This window comes from Nyctereutes procyonoides, unplaced genomic scaffold (genome assembly GCF_905146905.1).
Source record: "Nyctereutes procyonoides isolate TBG_1078 unplaced genomic scaffold, NYPRO_anot_genome, whole genome shotgun sequence".
NCBI classification, from domain to species: domain Eukaryota; kingdom Metazoa; phylum Chordata; class Mammalia; order Carnivora; family Canidae; genus Nyctereutes; species Nyctereutes procyonoides.
Window position 1 is genome coordinate 5714212 of NW_026575026.1, and position 18401 is coordinate 5732612.

Genomic DNA, 18401 nt, shown 5'->3' on the forward strand with positions numbered 1-18401 from the left:
GAGGGAAGAAGACATTCTAAGTCTTTTGAGGGGAGGAACCCCCAACAACTGTATAAATACCAACCTCTGCTACCCGTCAGTGTCAATTCAACTTAGACAATACTATCCAAAACAGCAGTGTCCCTTCTAATTGTAAGAATGACTCTTAAATTGTGATGAAATGTCACTAATGAAACAAATTGTTCAGCATTAATGAAAGAAACACATAGTGCTATTAACAAAGTGAGAGGTGGTGGTGACCTGGTGGAAACCTATAAATCTGAAAGAGTCAGTAGGACAGTAATGTAACTAAAACTTTTAACTCCTAAATGCATTAGAAACAGAATGAATTTATCTGTTTTATCATGACAAATACTGTTGATAAAGATGGGAAACAGTAACCAGGTAAAGTGGACTCTTGACTGAGTTTTATTTTGTTTTTATTTTTTAGATTTTATATATTTATTTGAGAGAGAGACAGAGATAGCAACAGAGAGAGCGAGAGAGCGTGCACAAGCAAGAAGGAGAGGGAGAAGCAGGCTTCCTGCTGACTAGGGGGCCTAGTGTGGGGCTGGAGCCTGATGCAGGATTAGATCCCAGCATTCCAAGATCATGGCCTGTGACCAAGGTGGATGCTTAACTGACTGAGCCACCCAGGCCTGTGACCAGGTGGATGCTTAACTGACTGAGCCACCCAGGAGCCCCTTGACTGAATTTTAATTTCTCTTCTTTTCTAACAATATTCTTCTTTCATTCCTCCTTTTTTTTTCATTCTTTATTTCTTCCCTTCTCTCCTTTCGTGTTATTATAGAAATAACAAAGAAAAGATATTTATCCATTCAATTTCTTCAAATTCTCCAAGCCAGTGTTTCAGGTCTACTACATGAGAGGTACTGGCTGGTCACAGGATTTCATCCTCAAGTCATGTGAGGGGGACACATGCACACAGGTAACTATAATACACAGCAGTGCGCAGTAAATTCTGTGAAGGGAGGGCTATAGAGGACATGGTGATTACCTTATTCACTGAAAAAAAAAAAGTTGAGGTTTCATCACCTTTCCAGATAGGCCACAAAAGACTGTGTGTCTTAGTGCTAAATCCTGAGACATGGAGTAGAGATTTGGATTCAGTCTTAGCTTTACTTCATATGAATTATGTCTTCTTAAGCAAGACATTAACTTTCCAAACTAGTTTCTTTATCAACTGTAAGTCATAATACCTACCTTACCTTTTTTAGTAGTTGTGATTATCATATCAGGTTAATCCATTCAATTCATGAACTGTTTCTTGAACTCCAACTTCTATACCTGGCTTTGTGCTGGGCACCAGGGGACACAGATCAATAAGATACTCCCTTAATTCAAGGAGCACACAGTTTATACCCAAAGTTGCAAACTCTAATGCTTACTGAGGCCAGGACATATTATAAACCAGTCGGATTGGTGGGCTTCCTGATACACTGTAGAAAGTATGTCTTATCTTGATGGGGCGGTCCCTGCCAGCTTCAGCTCATTGTGGCTTTTTAAGAATGCTAGTACCTTATATCTAGGTTTGGTTTCCTTAAAATATGAAATAATTTGTATTTTTATTGTGGACATGCAATTATAGATATGATCTAAACATTTTGCAGGCAAAGTGTTGTCTGTGAAGGATGGAATCCACTTTTGAGGTGGCCATTTACAAGCTCTGGTCTAGACAGGCATGCATGCAGAAAAACCATAAGGCATAAACCATAAGTACAGAAATGGACTGAGCTAGCTTCAGATGACTCCAGAATGGAATGAAAAGATGCAGTATTTGTGCTGTGGAAGGCATCCCATAAGAGGTGATGGCTGTGCTGAATTAAAGAACGACTGAGATCTGGTTAGCCAGAAAATTGGAGGAGGTGACTGAAACAAAGAGTTTGGTATTGGTAACTACAAAAGGGAGAGCAAGAGGAGATGAAACCAGAAAAGGGCAAGATACCAAATGATCTCACATGAGGTCTCACATCTGAGACAACTGGGTCCTTCTCACTGTCATAGGGATGGTGAGCATAGAGGACAGTCAGATTTCTGTTCTAGAAAGATTGTCCTGCCGGTAGACTGGAGGAAAACTGAAGAGAATGAGACTAGAGGCCTGGAGCCTATTTGAGAGACAGTGGCAGAGAGGATGGAAATCAGGAAGAGGGTGACGTAGATTTGTAAACCAGAAAGCATTCCATTCATGTGTGCTATTCATATATGATATTAACATTTTTGATTGATATTAAGATGTACAATTTCCCACATTGCAACGCCTCTGTCTCAAGATGGATTCAATCCATGAAATAGTCAAACAAAAGCAACTTTTTCCTTTCCTTTCCTTTCCCTTCCTTTCTTTTCTTTTCTTTTCTTTTCTTTTCTTTTCTTTTCTTTTCTCTTTTCTTTTCTTTTCTTTTCTTTTTAGTGATCATAGTATAATGATGCCTCTGAAAATCAATGGTGTCTTTGATACAGTGAAATGGAGAAATAATCATGGACTCAATTTTAAAACAGAGAAATGAAATATGTTCTAGGAATTGGGAATCCCACCTACATCTCTGGAAAGGAGCCTTTAGACATTCATCTGCTTTGGTTACCAGCAGCTGTTCTTACTTCCTGAATGTTCATTAGGTCAGGGAAGGCAAATGTGTATGCCACAGGATCTGGGTGGTGATGTAAATGTATAAAGCTATCAAGGGCACTACAGGGCCTCTCTAAAAATCATTTGCTACTTAGGTCATATCAACTACTACTAGGCACGATTTAAAAATTACTGTTGCCAGATTCAAGAAAAGCTGGAAATCTGAATTTTTTATGAAATCCTTGAATATTTATATCTTGGCAAGACATTCAAAAACCTGTGCAGGCCAAATATCTATGTATTAAATAAGCTCCCAGCCTTGCCCCTGCTAAGCTGTTCGTTGAAGGAGTGATCGGATTGATATCTAATCCTTACAGTTTCATACTATTAAATGCTAGATGTTGCTAAATGCCAGTGACAAGACTAAGTCACAGCTGGGAGAGATGAAATCTCTTCCTTGTCTCTAGTGACCATCTGGTACAGCTCACAGCCACGTGAATCCTTTAGAGCAGTCTCAAGGCCTGTGATCTAAAATGGGTTAGTTATTTTGTCCTAAAATTTGCCTGTTTGATCATTTTTCAACAGGAAAAAATTTTGGCCACATTGTTTTGACATAATTATGTCTCATGCCTCAAAATTTCTTTCTTTTTCAGAAACAATAACTGAAGCTACTGATGTTTAAAAGCTGCCTAGAAAGCCAAAGGGAATTTCTTAATTTTGCTCTTATAGATTTATCACTTACTAATCTCTTTTTCTCACAAGCTTTGTCACCATTTGCAATGCACTATTAATAAATGCAGAAAGAATAAATATATTGTTTATCTTTTTTGCAACAATAATATCTGATTTAAACTTGGTAAATTAATAAAAATTAAGAGTGTCAGCAAGGCGTTCTGCTCTAGCAGTGATTGGAGTAAGAGGAAGTACACTTATACTTCCATAAATTACCTGGGCATAATGCATGGCACAGTTATTTTTAGGCACTAAACAGTGCAGGACAGGACTTTGGTTCCTGAGAGAAGGGAAACACAAGGTAAGTACCACATTCACCATGGTTCTCTGAGGACCATATATGGTGAGGTTTTATGAAGCTAAGCAGCAGCGACAGAGCTATCAGAAGAAAGATAGGCATGGATGTTAGAAGACAGGGGATCTATGGCCAAACCAAGGTGGAGAGACTTCACTGAGCACCTCAGATGTTTGGTTGAAATCTCAGGGATAGCCCGAGTGGCTCAGTGGTTTAGCGCCGCCTTCAGCCCAGGGCCTGATCCTGGAGACCGGGGATCGAGTCCCACGTCGGGCTCCCTGCATGGAGCCTGCTTCTCCCTCTGCCTGTGTCTCTGCCAATCTCTCTCTCTCTCTCTCTCTCTCTCTCTCTCTCTCTTTCTTTCTCTCTCTCTCTCTCTCTCTGTCTCTGTCTCTCATGAATAAATAAAATCTTTAAAAAAAAATCTCAACAAGATGACATGTTGGGAGTATAGGCCACATCCCTAGAGCAAGGACCATGCTGTTACACCAAGAACAAAAATAGATTCGCTCTAACAACAAATAAAACCAAACTGAACAAGGTCAAAAAGATTTGTCCCCAACTCAACTGCCTGCCACCGAAAAAGGCAACTCTTTTTAAAAGGAAGATAACATAGGGGCACCTGAGTAGACATGGAAGGCATTATGCTAAGCAAAATAAGTCAGACAGAGAAAGATACATACTGTGTATATCACTTATATGTGGGATCTAAAAAAGCTGAACTATAACAGAGAGTAGAATGGTGGTTGCCAGTGACTGGGACGTGGGGGAAATGGGGAGATACTGGCCAAAGAGTACAATGTTCCAGTTACTGAATTCTGAGGACCTAATGTGCTAGCTACATAGTGATTATATTTAATATTATATGCTTGAAAATTGCTAAGAGAATAAATCTTAAATATTCTCACCACAAAAAAGTAATTATGTGAGGTGATAGAAGTGTTAAATGAACCCCAGTGTGGTAATCTTTCACAATATATAAGTGAATCAGACCAACACGTTGTATATCTTAAACTTATGCAATGTTATATATCAATTATATTACAAGAAACTGGAAAAAGTACATTACAACCAATAGTATACAAAAACAATAGTACTTCCTGCATGTTGGTATCACTAAGCCTAAGTCAAGGTGGGAAGGCTGGATTAGATGAATACATGTAAACACAGTAGTATAGTAGATGATATGGAAGAGAAGGAAAGGAGTCTGGGAATGGAGCAGAAAGGTGAAGAAAGAAGAACCATAGCTGTCCTCATCTCATGGTGACATGAGATGGTTGATTGGAAATTCAGTTTCATGTGTGTTGCATGCATGTGCACACACAGATTCAAAGAGAAAAGAAAAATAAAGTCTTCATCAGACATTTGGTTGATTGATTCTGATGGCTAACATATGAGACAGTAAATATTTTAAAGCAAACAAAGGGAAGGAGTGATAAGAGTATTAGGACCCTTTATGTCCACAGTATCTACTGTTAGGTGACTTTCTGATTGAGAACAAATACATAAGGCAACCTGGTACTTTGAAGCTGTTTCTTATTTGTTTTATTGTACTAAAATTCAGCATTTGGATTCCAAATCTTCTTAGGCTCTTACTTTGTCTTAGGGCAGAGTCTTTGTTAAATTTTTGAAATAAAAGGAGTCATATATAAGCTAGTCATTGCAGAGACTGAGGACTCAGAGCAAAGTCACAGCTAGGTGCTGTCAAGGCCACAACTGAAAGGAATTGTGAACTCGGAGGCAGGGCTGTGAGGGCCTGGAGGCTCGCCACGTAAAGAGCATGATGGTTCATGGTTTGAGGTGGTGGTCAGAATGGAGGAGTTAAGCACTTGCCAGCGTAGATCTTGAAGACATAAAGGAGTGGGTATAGAGCAAGCTGAAATCAGGGTGAAACAAGTGAGAATCTGTCCAGGAGAGTGGAGGAAGAGTGGAGGAAGATGGGTTATGACCCTGGTAACTCAGGTTGGAGTGCTTGCCCTGGCCCTCTGCACGATTTAGCAAGTAAATGAACCAGAGAAGGGAGAGCATAGTTCTGGATAGACTGAAATTCTGAACCAAGCCTTATTAAAACCTCAGGCCTTGAGCACTTCGTAAAATCTGGGGTTTACTGGCATTCCTTGACATGATATTTTTGAGATATACTTTAGGATTGTAAACTTTACCAGACTTGGAAAACCTCCAGGTCTAATAACAATTTTCTAAATTTTAAAGGTTAGCCGTTCCTCAAGTTGTGGATTGAAAATGCCAAATCAGTAATTCAGTCATTCCAGCAGTTTTTCCTGTTCTTTGTTGGTTTAAGGTTCAGATTTGATTTTTGTCTTTGGTGACCAAAGCACCTTGAAACACTTCAGTATTGAAGAGCATGGAGGAGTTGCAGCTGACAGGGTTGGAGAATGAAACAATGAAAAACTGTCACTGGAATGGGGCAAGATGTGTGCTGACATTAAACATTTAGAGACTTTGATTTTTTTCAGGCTCCTGTTCCTGAGTATGACTCTACTTTCACCCCCAAGAAGAATCAATTTTGGAGTTATAACCAGTATTCTTTAACAATTCATTGAATCTAAAAAAAAAAATCAATGAAAGGAATAAGCTTGTTAAATAATAGCCAAGTCAATCATGTAGAAGAACTATAATGACATATAGAGTTGACACACATTATGTTTTCAGCATATGACTGACAGTTCTTATTAATCACAGCCTTGTTCTTAAACCCTTCCATAATGAGTGTTAGAAAGATCTTTCCTAAAAAAAAAAAAAAAAAAAAAAATCTTTCCTGCAAGCACATACACATATTGAAAATAAAATAATTTAAAAACCAGGTGCAAAACCAAGCAAAACAAATAAATGCATCAAAATGCTTAAAAAGTATTAATATTTTAGCATAATTCAATGCTTTAACCAAGCACCTTCAACATTAGAAAAAGGTAACAAGATTCTCTGGGTCCTGTTTGAGACCCCTCCCATTTTAAAAAAACAACAACAAAACTCTTTCATAGCTTATGAGGCTTAATACACTTAGCAGAGATGATTTCGCATGGCTGTGAAGCATATCATTACAGAGGCATGTCTGAAGCCAGCCAGAGACTAGTCAACAGTCCCTGCAGACCTCTGTGTTTTAAGAGATTCTGTATCTGCAATTCTCTTGCATTTCCAAAGAACAAGTTGTAGGTTTGGTAGCAAGTCAAGCCATCCTCTATTGCTTCAGCCCCCAAATCACTAATGTCCCACTAAGTCCTCCCCCAGAAAGCCAGTCACTGATTTTTAGCCTTTCTTACTGGAGAGTGCCCATGACTCTAAATTGTCTTAACATTATGCATTTTCATCCTAATTTCCTGAAACATTAATGTGAATCCTGTTGATAGTTGTTCCTTAAGTGTTGGACATGAGGAGCATGTAAAGATGAACTACAGGATAAAAGGCCCCCTTTTCTGTGCTAAGTTGTCCTAAATGTAGTAGCATGGGACTCTATACTTGATATGTTCTCAGACAAATACATAAATATTATATCTGGAGCTTTCCCCCACGTCTGTAAGTTTGACACACACCTGGGTACCAATATCAAGTGTTTCTTAACTTTTTCATCTTTCTCTGCAATGAAACTTGATAGTCTACCTTTTAAACTTTTTTCCTAATAACCATCCATTTTAGAAAAGGCTAGAGTTAAAAAATATTTTTTTTCCAAAATTTCTGTTAAGGGGGCCCCTGGCTGGCTCAGTTGGTGGGGCATGGGGCTCTTGATCTAGGCTTGTGAGTTCAAGCCCCACATTGGGTGTGGAGAGTACTCAAAAATAAAATCCTTAGGGGCTACTGGGTGGCTCAGTCGATTAAGCCTCCACCTCCTGATTTCAGCTGAGGTCATGACCTCAGAGTTGTGAGATGGAGGCCAAGTGGGGCTCTGCACTGAGTAGGGAGTCTGCTAGAGGTGGTTTCTCTACCTCTTCTTTAGCCCCTCCGGCCGCTCTTGCACACACGTTCTCTCTCTTTCAAAAAAGTAATAAATAAAATCTTTATACATCAAGACTTATTTATAAATTAATATTTATTTATAAAATAAAGATTTATTTTATAAACAAATAAAAATAAAGTATTTTAATAATTCTTTTAAAACCATTGTGAAAGTAGAAGTCAAATCTGGACTCCAAATTTGATATTAACTCTCAATTTGGATTTGGATATTATTAACTCTCTTTCTTAACAAAGTCATAGCAGAAAAAATTCTAACTGGAATAATTTCTTTATTTCTTGGCCTTTTTGTTTAAGAATATATTGTAATGAATAGTTAATAGTTGTAATGAAGCTTTTTTTCTTCCAGTTGAATAACTCCATATAATATCCTCTGCTATAATCTCCTTGCTTCCTTTATATCTCAGAAAATTTTATGGTGATTCTCTCTATATAATCTATTTTGAAATGTGGATACAATATTATAACAAATATTCTTTGTCTATTAACTTTCTGTTTAACAGAAAATAATTATTTTTATAAAAACATTGAAATGTGGTTTCTTTAAGCTAATCATTTAATTTGATCAAAGAATGGGTTATATTTTAGAGAAATTACTGAAATGTTATTTTCATATAAATTTATTTTGGCTACTCTTTTCTCTAAATTTTAAATCTCTAATTTTTTATCCTCTAAAAAGTTATTTCTAAAACTGTGAAAGTTATTTCTAACTATGTGAGGTGATGGATGTGTTAACTAATATTACTGTAGTAATTATCTTACAATATCTACATTTATCAAATCATTACATTGTACATCTTAAATTTATACAATGTTACATGTGAGTTATAACTCAATATAGTTGGAAAAAATTAAAATCTGTTAATATTAACAAGTCCATTACTTAGCAAAGTAAAATTGGATTCTCTTAATGGATTCCTCATATACAAAAATACCAAAAAATTTTTAAAGGTTTTTATAAATTATTTCTGGCATACTTATATCCTGAGGTTGATCAGTTAAGAATGTATTTTGTTAAACATTTTTGGAAGGCTTTTGCTAAGACAATGATTTTTATACTGAAATTATTGATAGGTAATTTAATGTGATCAGGAAATTAAGGAATAGATGATATATAATGTATTTCTTTGACATGAATTTTTGAGTATCTTAATTTTTCAATTGTTATAAAAATGGAAATTGGATCTTTAGTTTTCTTCAGTGTTTGCAAATCATTTTCCCTTGTATTTTCTGCTTTTCCTTTTTTTTTTTTTTAAAGATTTTATTTAGAGACACACGCACACACACACAGAGGCAGAGACACAGGCAGAGGGAGAAGCGGGCTCCACGCAGGGAGCCCGATGTGGAACTCGATCCCTGGTCTTGACATGGAACTCGATCCCAGTCTCCAGGATCACACCCTGGGCCGCAGGCAGCGCTAAACCGCTCTGCCACTGGGGCTGCCCTCCTTTCTTTTTTAAAAATGTCATCAGTTACCATTAAATAAAAATAGACTAAGTTGAGTGTCATAGGCTACATTTTGGTAATTTTTAAAAAATCTTACCTTTGATCAATATGGTTTTCTTGAAAAGGTTTTCCACTGTATTTTTATCAAGGTGTAATTGCATACAGTAAATTTCACCTATTTTATTATACATTTATACCTACTTTAGCAAATGTATATAGTTATATAAGCAGCACCACAATCAAAATGTACATGTTTCATCATGCTAAAAAATTCTCCCATACTCACTTGTAGCTGGTCCCTCCCTGATCTCTGAGCACTGATCTATTTTCTGTCCCTATAGTCTTGTCTCTGCAAGAATATTCTATAAATGGAATGAGTATGTAGACTTTTGAATCTGGCTTCTTTCCCTGAGAATACTAGAGAACCATCCAAGGTGGTGTGTGCACTCTAGCTCTATCCTTTTTCTCTCTGAGTAGTATTCCCCTCTATGGATAGGTCCACAGATAGTTAATCTGTTTCTCATTTGAGGAACAACATTGGAGTTGTTTGCAGTGTTTGATGATTACTAAGAAACTGCTACCAAGATTTGTTTTCAAGTTTGTGAGTGAACATAGCTTTCATCTAACTTGCGCAAATACCTAAGAGTGAGATGGATGGATTATATGGTATTATTAATTTTATAAAAAACTGCCAGGCTGTTTTCCAAAGTGGCTGTACCATTTTGCATTCCTTCCAAAAGTATATGTTTTAGTTGCTCTGCATCCTTGCCTGCCCATGGTTTGTGCGTTCTCTCTCTCTCTCTCACTCTCTCTCTCTCTCTTCGTCTCTTTTCTTTAAGGCATTCCACTAAGTATGTAGTTGTATCTCATGGTGGTTTTAATTTCATTTCTCTAATAACTAATGACATTGAGCATCTTTCTCTGTACTTTTTGACATCGATATATTATTTTCTTTGGTGAAGTAGATGTTAAAAATTTTTGGTTCTTTTTTTTTAAGATTTTATTTATTTATTCATGAGAGACACAGACAGAGAGGCAGAGATACAGGCAGAGGGAGAAGCAGGCTTCCTGCGGGGACCCTGGCGTGGGACTTGATCCCAGAACTCCAGGATCATGCCCTGAGTCAAAGGCAGACGCTCAACCACTGAGCCACCCAGGCATCCCCGGTTCATTTTTAAAATCTGTTATTTTTTATTGGGTTTTAAGCTTCTTTGTAATTTTAGATACAAGTCCTTTATCATATATGTAATTTGTAAACATTTTCTCCCTGTCGTAGCTTTCAAAGAGCAGACATTCTTAAATTTAAGTCCAATTTATTTATTTATTCTTTGATTCATGTGCTTTTGGTTTTGTACGTAAGAATTCATTGCCTTAACAAAGGTCACAAAAGTTTCTTCCATGTTATTTTGGTCATGTTTTAGAATCTTAGGTTTTATATTTATATCTGTGATCCATTTTGAGAATTTTTTGGTACAGTGTGAACTTGGAAGAAGGTTTTTATTTTGTTTTGCTTGCTTGCTTGATTGTTTTTCCATGTGGGTATCCAGTTGTTCCAACACTATTTGTGTAGTTAGAAAGACTGTCCTTTCTCCACTGGATTGCCTTTTTACCGACAAGTCCTATATGTTTATGACTATTTCTATTCTTTTTTTTCATTCTTTTTCATGTTCTTTCTCCAACAGCACTTTCTTGATTAGTATAGTTTTATACTAAGTCTGGAAACTGAAGATGTGAATCTTCTGACTTTGAAGAAAATCTGTATTCTGCTTTTTCTGTAATTTTCTCATTTCAGTTAGGTTAGCTTAGTTTAATAATATTCATGACTTCTATCGGTGAAATTTGTCTACTTTTTCTAACAATTGCTGAGAGGGTGTGTTAAAGTCTCCAGTTGTATTTGTGGATTTGTCTTTTTCTCCTTTCAGTTCTATCAATTTTTGCTTTGCGCATTTTGAAGCGCTGTAACAGGTGCATATACATTTGTTATGTCATTATGGGAAATTGACCCCTTCGTAGTTAAGTAGTGTCCATCTTTATACTTATTTGAAGTCTGGTTGACTTTGTGTTGGTATAACTATTTCTGCTTTCTTTTGGTTAGTATTTGCATAGTATCTCTTTTCTATAATTTTATTTTTAACCTATTTATACCTTTATATTTAAATGGTCTTATTGTCCACAGCATATAGTTTGATCTCAGTTTTCCAATCCAATCTGATGATCTTTATTTTTAATTAATGTATTTATAAAGTTTAATATAATTACTAATATGATTGGATTAAAATCCACCATATTTTTAGCTGTTTTATTTTTAATCTTTTGTTTCTTCCTCTCACATTTCACTTTTTTAATTATTTCATTTTAGCTTCATTATTGATTTTTTATTATTGATTCCTCAAATTATTTTATACATTGCCCTAGGTTATACAGTATACATCTTTAATCAAAATCTACTGTTAAATAATCTCATAATACTTAACATAAAGTATAAGAACCCAACAGTATCTTCCCGATTTCTTCCCTCATTCTTTGTGCTATTGTCATATATTTTACTCTTACATATAATATAAACACAATGCATCATCAATAATTTTGCTTTAGTTATCTTTTAGATAATTTAAAATAAAATTGAATATTGTGGTTCTATCCATTTATTCCATTTCTAAAACCCTTTATTTCTTTGTATATATGTTATATCTTACTAAAGTTTTTAAAGATGCATTGAAATTGTTCCTTTGTATTAGCACATAGACCATCAGTTCCTGACTTCTACTCTGTTAAAAATGGATTGTGAATGGGCAGCTAGGAATATGTTTAGTTTTCATAATTCTTTTGTGCTTACTTAGAATTTCAGAAACACAGGCTTGAATATGTCACAAGAGGTCCTTTAGCCTGATTTTTAAAGTGTGACAGGTTTACTTCAACTGATCTTATTTTAAGATTTATCTTAAGTTCTCTTTCTGAGGTTGAACTTAAGCCTACTTGGTGTATGCACTTCTTTTGTCTCTGTTTCATTGTCCTGCTCTCATGTGTGGAGAGGGAACATCAGGACCACACTGCTTTTTAATGTCCTCCTTTTAGTAACCTCACACACGTATTAAGACAGTTACTGAGCCCTTCTTGCTATTCCCCTTTACAGGTAAAAAAACATTCTATACTTCTTTGAGTTTTTAATAAATATAGATTTACTTTTCCTCTGTATGTCTTATAACCATTTCTATTGTATTTTCTCCTGGATATCTCACACAATTGTTTTTGTTAGGACATGTGTAAATAAATGGTAGCAAGCGTCTTTCACCAACATGAAAGAGCCAGCACCTTTGTGGGGTTAATGTTGGCACTGGAAGAATGCTGGGCATCGAACGAATTGGTGTAAGTTCACAGGGTCCCCTGTTCCTTCAGCAAGTAGTGCCCGCTGTCCTGATCCTTCCAGCCTGGTGCTGAACTTAAACCCTCTCCCTGACACTGTACGGTTAATTTTACCCCAGACACGTACCTTTAGAGAAGCTCAGGGACTCTGAGATTTGGTTGACATCCTCCAAAAGCTACATTCACCTGAGGAACCAGATTATTCCAGAGCCTACTGAATGGAGCAGCCCTGGGCATGTTACTTGTATAGGTATGGGCCGGGAGGAAAGGAACAGACTGGAAAACCTAGAGTTTTTCTGAGTGAACTGTACTCAGTTGTGAGGAAAAAAAATACAACAGTTGGGCTGGTACTGTAGTACAACTTATAAACACTTGTCAGTTATGAGGGTAACTGCAAAAGATACTTATGTTCAAGCTTTCCCCTTGATTTCACGTCCAGAGCATAACATTTTCTTTTTGTCTTTTTCCCCCCTCAAGGGGTGCTACCTCCATTGTGTACAGATGCAAACAGAAGGGGACCCAGAAGCCTTATGCTCTCAAAGTGTTAAAGAAAACAGTAAGTCTATTTTATTATATAACAGTATCTCTAAGGGATCTGTGACCTGGAGAAGGCGGGAGCCCTGATTTACGGGGCAGAGAGGCCAGAGAACTGTGTGCAGCTAATAACTCCCTTGAATCTTGATAATGAGAGTGCAGCCAAATGGCTTGTTTTCTGATGGAAGCTACGTGATCCTTTGAAAGTGAGTGGATCTCAGGCTGGGTGTGGTTGTGGGGAGAACTGTGGTGAGGAGAAACATTTAGAGCTGGCAGGTGGATCTCTTACGCTTTGTACACCAGTTATGTTTTCATATATATATGAAAACATATATATATGAAAACATATATATATATACACACACACAGATATAAAATCTCCAATAACAGTTTAATATGCTAGAAATGCTTGCTGTTTAAAAATATCTAAATGAAACACAAATAGATGCATTTGTGAAAGGAGTCATCAGCTTCTGACTTCATTTTCATATGTTGGATTTGCTTTGGTAAAGTGCAACTAGACAAATGCTGTCGTTTCTAGGACTGAGCCTGTACATTTGAGAAGTCTATTTGAATAAGGAAGGATGGTGTTTTCATATTGCTTCTTTTGCCATATACTCCTAGGTGAGCTGAGGGGGCAAAGTTACTTAGGCTTATCTCCAATGAGTAAGAAATGCAGCAGGTGAAGGTTCACTATACAAATGGCAGCATCTAACACTAGTATTCCTGGTAGGCTCTGCATCCCACAGAGTATTTGTCACTGCAGTCCCCTGGTACTCTCTGCCTTTAAAGAGTTTCCCTTTATAAGACCACAAAAACACAACATATTCTTTATAGCACATTCTTTCTTTCTCAAATTCTGTGAAATATATATCCTTCTGAAAACCCAGCTGTAAAGTATGCTGAGGAGAGAGCTATCATAAATCTTGAAATCAAATAATTCCTCTTTTAGTCCAAGAGATTTTTTTTTCTAAAGGTGGCTTAATATCACCAGCTGTTTATGTATTGTCTGGCACAGGGAAATTTTAGAATCTCATATAATGAAGAAGAGCATAATGGCATAGGATTTTTCAGTTGAGTAGAAGTAGAATGACATCTTGAAACAACCTTAGAATTTAAAGCCAGAGCAAACTAACAAAGACATTTTAATTGAAGGATAATAATTTAAATGTCAGTTTCTACTATAAACCTCTATTTTGAATTTCCTATTTGGTATAGCCAATGGTTTAAGTTGCACCAGAATATAGAAGAATCTTTTGATTGATAAGGTTTGGAATTTTCTCTTGAATCAATTTCTTATAGTCATAACATTGATTTGTTATGAGGGTAACTGCAAAAGATACTTATCTTTCATAAAAGATAAATTTGATGAAATGGGACTTCCTATTAAATATCTATTTTTTATGAAAATAAATTGGCATGCTTTAGCTGTAGTCACACAAGAGATGTTTTTGGACTTGATTGTATCCTTTCTTGCTGGTTAAAAAAATTGTCAGTAAAATTTGTGAGTGGTTATTTTATTTTCATAAAATAGTTGAGGAAACCTTGAAAGGGGCTAGCTATATGAATGTCTAGGAGAGGAAACATTCAGAAATGACCTGTGAATGCTCAGAATCCCAAAGAATAAATGACTGGTTTAGAAAAATATTGGCTTATGTCAGAAATCTTTGGTTGAATTGGAATAAGAGACGGGTGAAGACATTTGGTGGGTTGGTGACTCATTCATTAGGAAAGTAAAGCTCTGGTTTGCCCTTGCTCTCTTCTCTTCTCCACCTCTGTTGGGGAAACATCCTCCTTGGAAGCCAGGCAGGAAGAAACTGTGGATGGCAACCAAGTGTCAGATGGTGCTGTAAGGCAGATGTTGTCAAACACAGTTACTGCTGTGCCAAATGGATGAGAGAAAATCCTCTGGAGAAACCCAAGCTTTGAATGTAAATCGGATGGAATCTCCAGCATTGTCTCCTAGAATAAACCATGCAGAGAGATGTGTGAATGAGAGAAATAGGCAAAACCTCGAAGAGCAGTTGCCTCCAATGTTTAATTTCATATCGGTTGTGAAGACGAAACTTCCTAAGTGAGATGCATGAAACTTATGAATCTTTTTACAGAAGAAAAGCAATGCAGGGAAAACAAAGTATTTTCCTAGTGAACGGTTAAAGATCTGCTCTTTCAGGGAAAAGAGGGCTTCAGAAATTGGATTATTTATGTAATCTATTAATTAGATTGAACTGCATAAAATTGCCTCTATGAAATCATTTTTTTACATACAAAAATGGCAACTTTGTGTGGTTCAACTGATAACTTTGGAACCACCATACTACTTCACTGGATAATTCCTCAAGTCCTCATTTTATGACTAGACCTAAACCTAAAAGATCTAAAAGATTGTCTATTTATCTACCTGTCTATCTTTCTGTCATCTGTTATCAGCTAATGATGAGAATTTCCTGGATCTGGTATAATAAACTACCAGAAACAAGGAGGCTTAAAACAATGGAAATTTATTCCCTTACGGTTCTGAGGCCAGAAGTCTGAAGTCAAGGTTTGTTTTTTTTTTTTTTTTTTTTGACAGGGTGATTATTTCTGGGCGTGCTCAGGGAGACCTTGTCCCATGCCTCTCTCTTGGCTCCTGGTGACAGAAGCTTGCTTGCAGATATGTCACTTTGACCTCTGCCTCCATTGTCACACGGCTACTGTCTCCCTATGTGTCTCCATCTCATCTTCCCTCTGCGCACTTTGTCCAAATTTTCCTCTTAGAATGACACCATTCCTATTGGGTGGGGGCCAACCCTACGCCATTATGATCTCATCTTAAATGAACTACTTACATCTACAACAACTTGATTTCCAAAGCAGGTCACTTTAGAAGTATTAGTGGTTAGATCTTCAGCATAGCTTTTGGCGGGGGACACAATTCTACCTATAATACTACCTATAAGGGAAAACGTCATCGTCTTCTTCTTCTTCTTCTTCTTCTTCTTCTTCTTCTTCTTCTTCTTCTTCTTCTTTCTTCTTTTTTCTTCTTCTTTTCTTTCTTCTTCTTCTCTTCTTTTTATAAGAGAAGACTTCTAAGATGAATTTCAAAACATGCCATTTAGTATTTTAATGTGAAGATGAGTGTAACTTATATCACACTCAAGAAAATTAATAAACCTAAGAGGATTCCATGAGTTTACAGGTGATTAAATTCACATATGAACATTTTTAAATCCAGCAAAGATTTCCCATCTCTTTTACAGTCAATTATTTGATAATAATAATCCTCCCAGGATCTGTTTAAATACTTTTCAAGACAGTTTACTCAAATTTTATTTTGTGTCAATGTTAGTCCGTAATATTCTCATAACTTAATACTTGAGGAAGGATTCAGATTATATTGGCAATAAAAGACTCTCAGTTCATCACTGAGAATCCCTTAGGCACTGACATGTCTGGATGATAGACAATGACTCAAATTTAGACAGATTAACGCACCAGCCCTATGGAGAAATCCGTATCTCTTTGATGGTCAGATACAGGACAGAGTTAATACTGATAGTAAACATAAACCATCATGTCTAGACAATTGAATATTTTGACTAAAAAATATCTTTATGGGAAATTAATGTGTAATTATGATAAAAATACATTCTTGAGATTTTCTTTAGTTGACAGCACAAGCAGGGGGAGTTGCAGGCAGGTTGTTGGAGAGGGAGAAGGCAGCTTCCTGCTGAACAAGAAGCCCAATGTGGGGCTTGATCCCAGGACCCTAGAATCACCACCTGGGCTGAAGGCAGACGCCCAACCCACTCAGCCACCCAGGCTCCACAAAAATGTCTTTAATTCCCATATATTTTATAGGTGGATATAATACCATGTACTTCATATATAGATAACTATATTTTATAGAATTAGTATACATTAAAATTTGTATCAACCAAGGTAATAACATGCTTGCAACTTGCCTTCAATTAGTTAAGCAACAAAAAAATGTGTGTGAGTATATGTATGTACACATATATATGGGGAGAGAAAGAAAATATGACAAAAATCAACTATTATTGAATATAGTACAATATACTAGTATTCATGCTGGCATATCAAAATTTCAGTATATATAAAAATTCTCATAACCAAAAGTTTGGCTTAAAACATACTTCAGCATTGACATCCTATTTATCATAACTTAGCATTTCTTCTAGCCATTCAAAAAGCATTTCAAGGTACGCCTGGGTGGCTCAGCGGTTGGGCATCTGCCTTTGGCTCAGGGCGTGATCCCGGGGTCCTGAGATCGAGTCCCACATCAGGCTTCCTGCATGGAACCTGCTTTTCCCTTCTGCCTGTGTCTCTGCCTCTCTCTCTCTCTCTGTGTCTCTCATGAATAAATAAATAAAATCTTTTTAAAAAAAAGGCATTTCAAAATCTTGCAGGTTCTAAATGTTCTGATAAACATCAGTGACTCTACTATAGGTGTATTGAAGTGCTAGAAAAAGGAACATTATAGTTGAACCAACTTTTTGCCCTAATGAAAAACCTGGACGTTTCTAGAAGCAATATCCATTCATCTCATTGTGTCATTAACAAGGATAAAGCTTTGAGGACAGCAGGAGTAATAAACAAGAAGGAAAATGAATTAAGAGTCTTTTGTAATGATGGATTTAATTTTTTTCCACTATTATTCATGGTCCTTGTACTGAAGTAGTTATCAAATCACTTGGAGTGGCATCCTTACTCTCCTCTTGGGAAAAAGGTGGCCTGTTTTATAACTTTAATTTTGAAACAGCTACAAATTCAGAAGCAGTGCCTTTTGGTCGCCCGGAAGTTCTTTATCGCCTTGCATTTAAGAACTAAGTGACTTGCAGGTATCAGTAGAACTTGTACTATGAACTTTGTAAAACATGAATCAAGGGTGAAGGAAGAAACAAGGCTAACTTTTTTCCACTTCATTCATGAGTTCTTTACCATCTCCATTTTATGTGATATTTGGAAGAAATTGAAGTAGAGAAAAAGGATTTACTAAGCTACTTCCTCAGATTAATAACATTGGAGCATTAAAGGATTGTGACAGGCACAGGTATTAGGACAACCTGTGATGTAGGAGACGGAACCTTATTACTGGTATCACACAACTTTTGAATATGCTAAAATTGCGACAAAATGAGAAAAATAGATTCAAGAAAGTGTCAGAATTTGAACAGATTAAGCAGATGGAACCTTCAGTTTGGACTGAATTTTGCTGAGTGAAATGGAATTACAACTTTTAAAGAATGGCATGGTGATAATGCCGTTACTATTTTAGGAGTGAGTCACGTGCTTTACCTTTCTTCCTTAGAAGTACATACCTCAGGGTATATCTAAATAATCACCCTTCATCCCTATCAATATGGCTCATATTCAAGAAAAACTGAAATTTAAGAAAATTATGCTCACCAATCATTTTAGTGTCCTTGAAATTTTGGAGACAAGTATTTGAATTCTAAAAGTGAGATGCAATTTCTAGCTGTATCGCTCAGCTCTTGGAAG

At 36.4% G+C, this 18401-nt stretch overlaps 1 protein-coding gene across 1 annotated transcript in view; it reads left to right on the forward strand.

Moving 5' to 3' along the window:
- The window catches only part of CAMK4 (calcium/calmodulin dependent protein kinase IV), a 198260-nt gene that overhangs the window by 86332 nt on the left and 93527 nt on the right, over window positions 1–18401 (forward strand). Inside the window, exon 2 of the mRNA XM_055315246.1 lies at window positions 12843–12921. Coding sequence (XP_055171221.1) covers window positions 12843–12921 — 79 coding nt within the window. The remainder of the gene's footprint in view (window positions 1–12842; window positions 12922–18401) is intronic.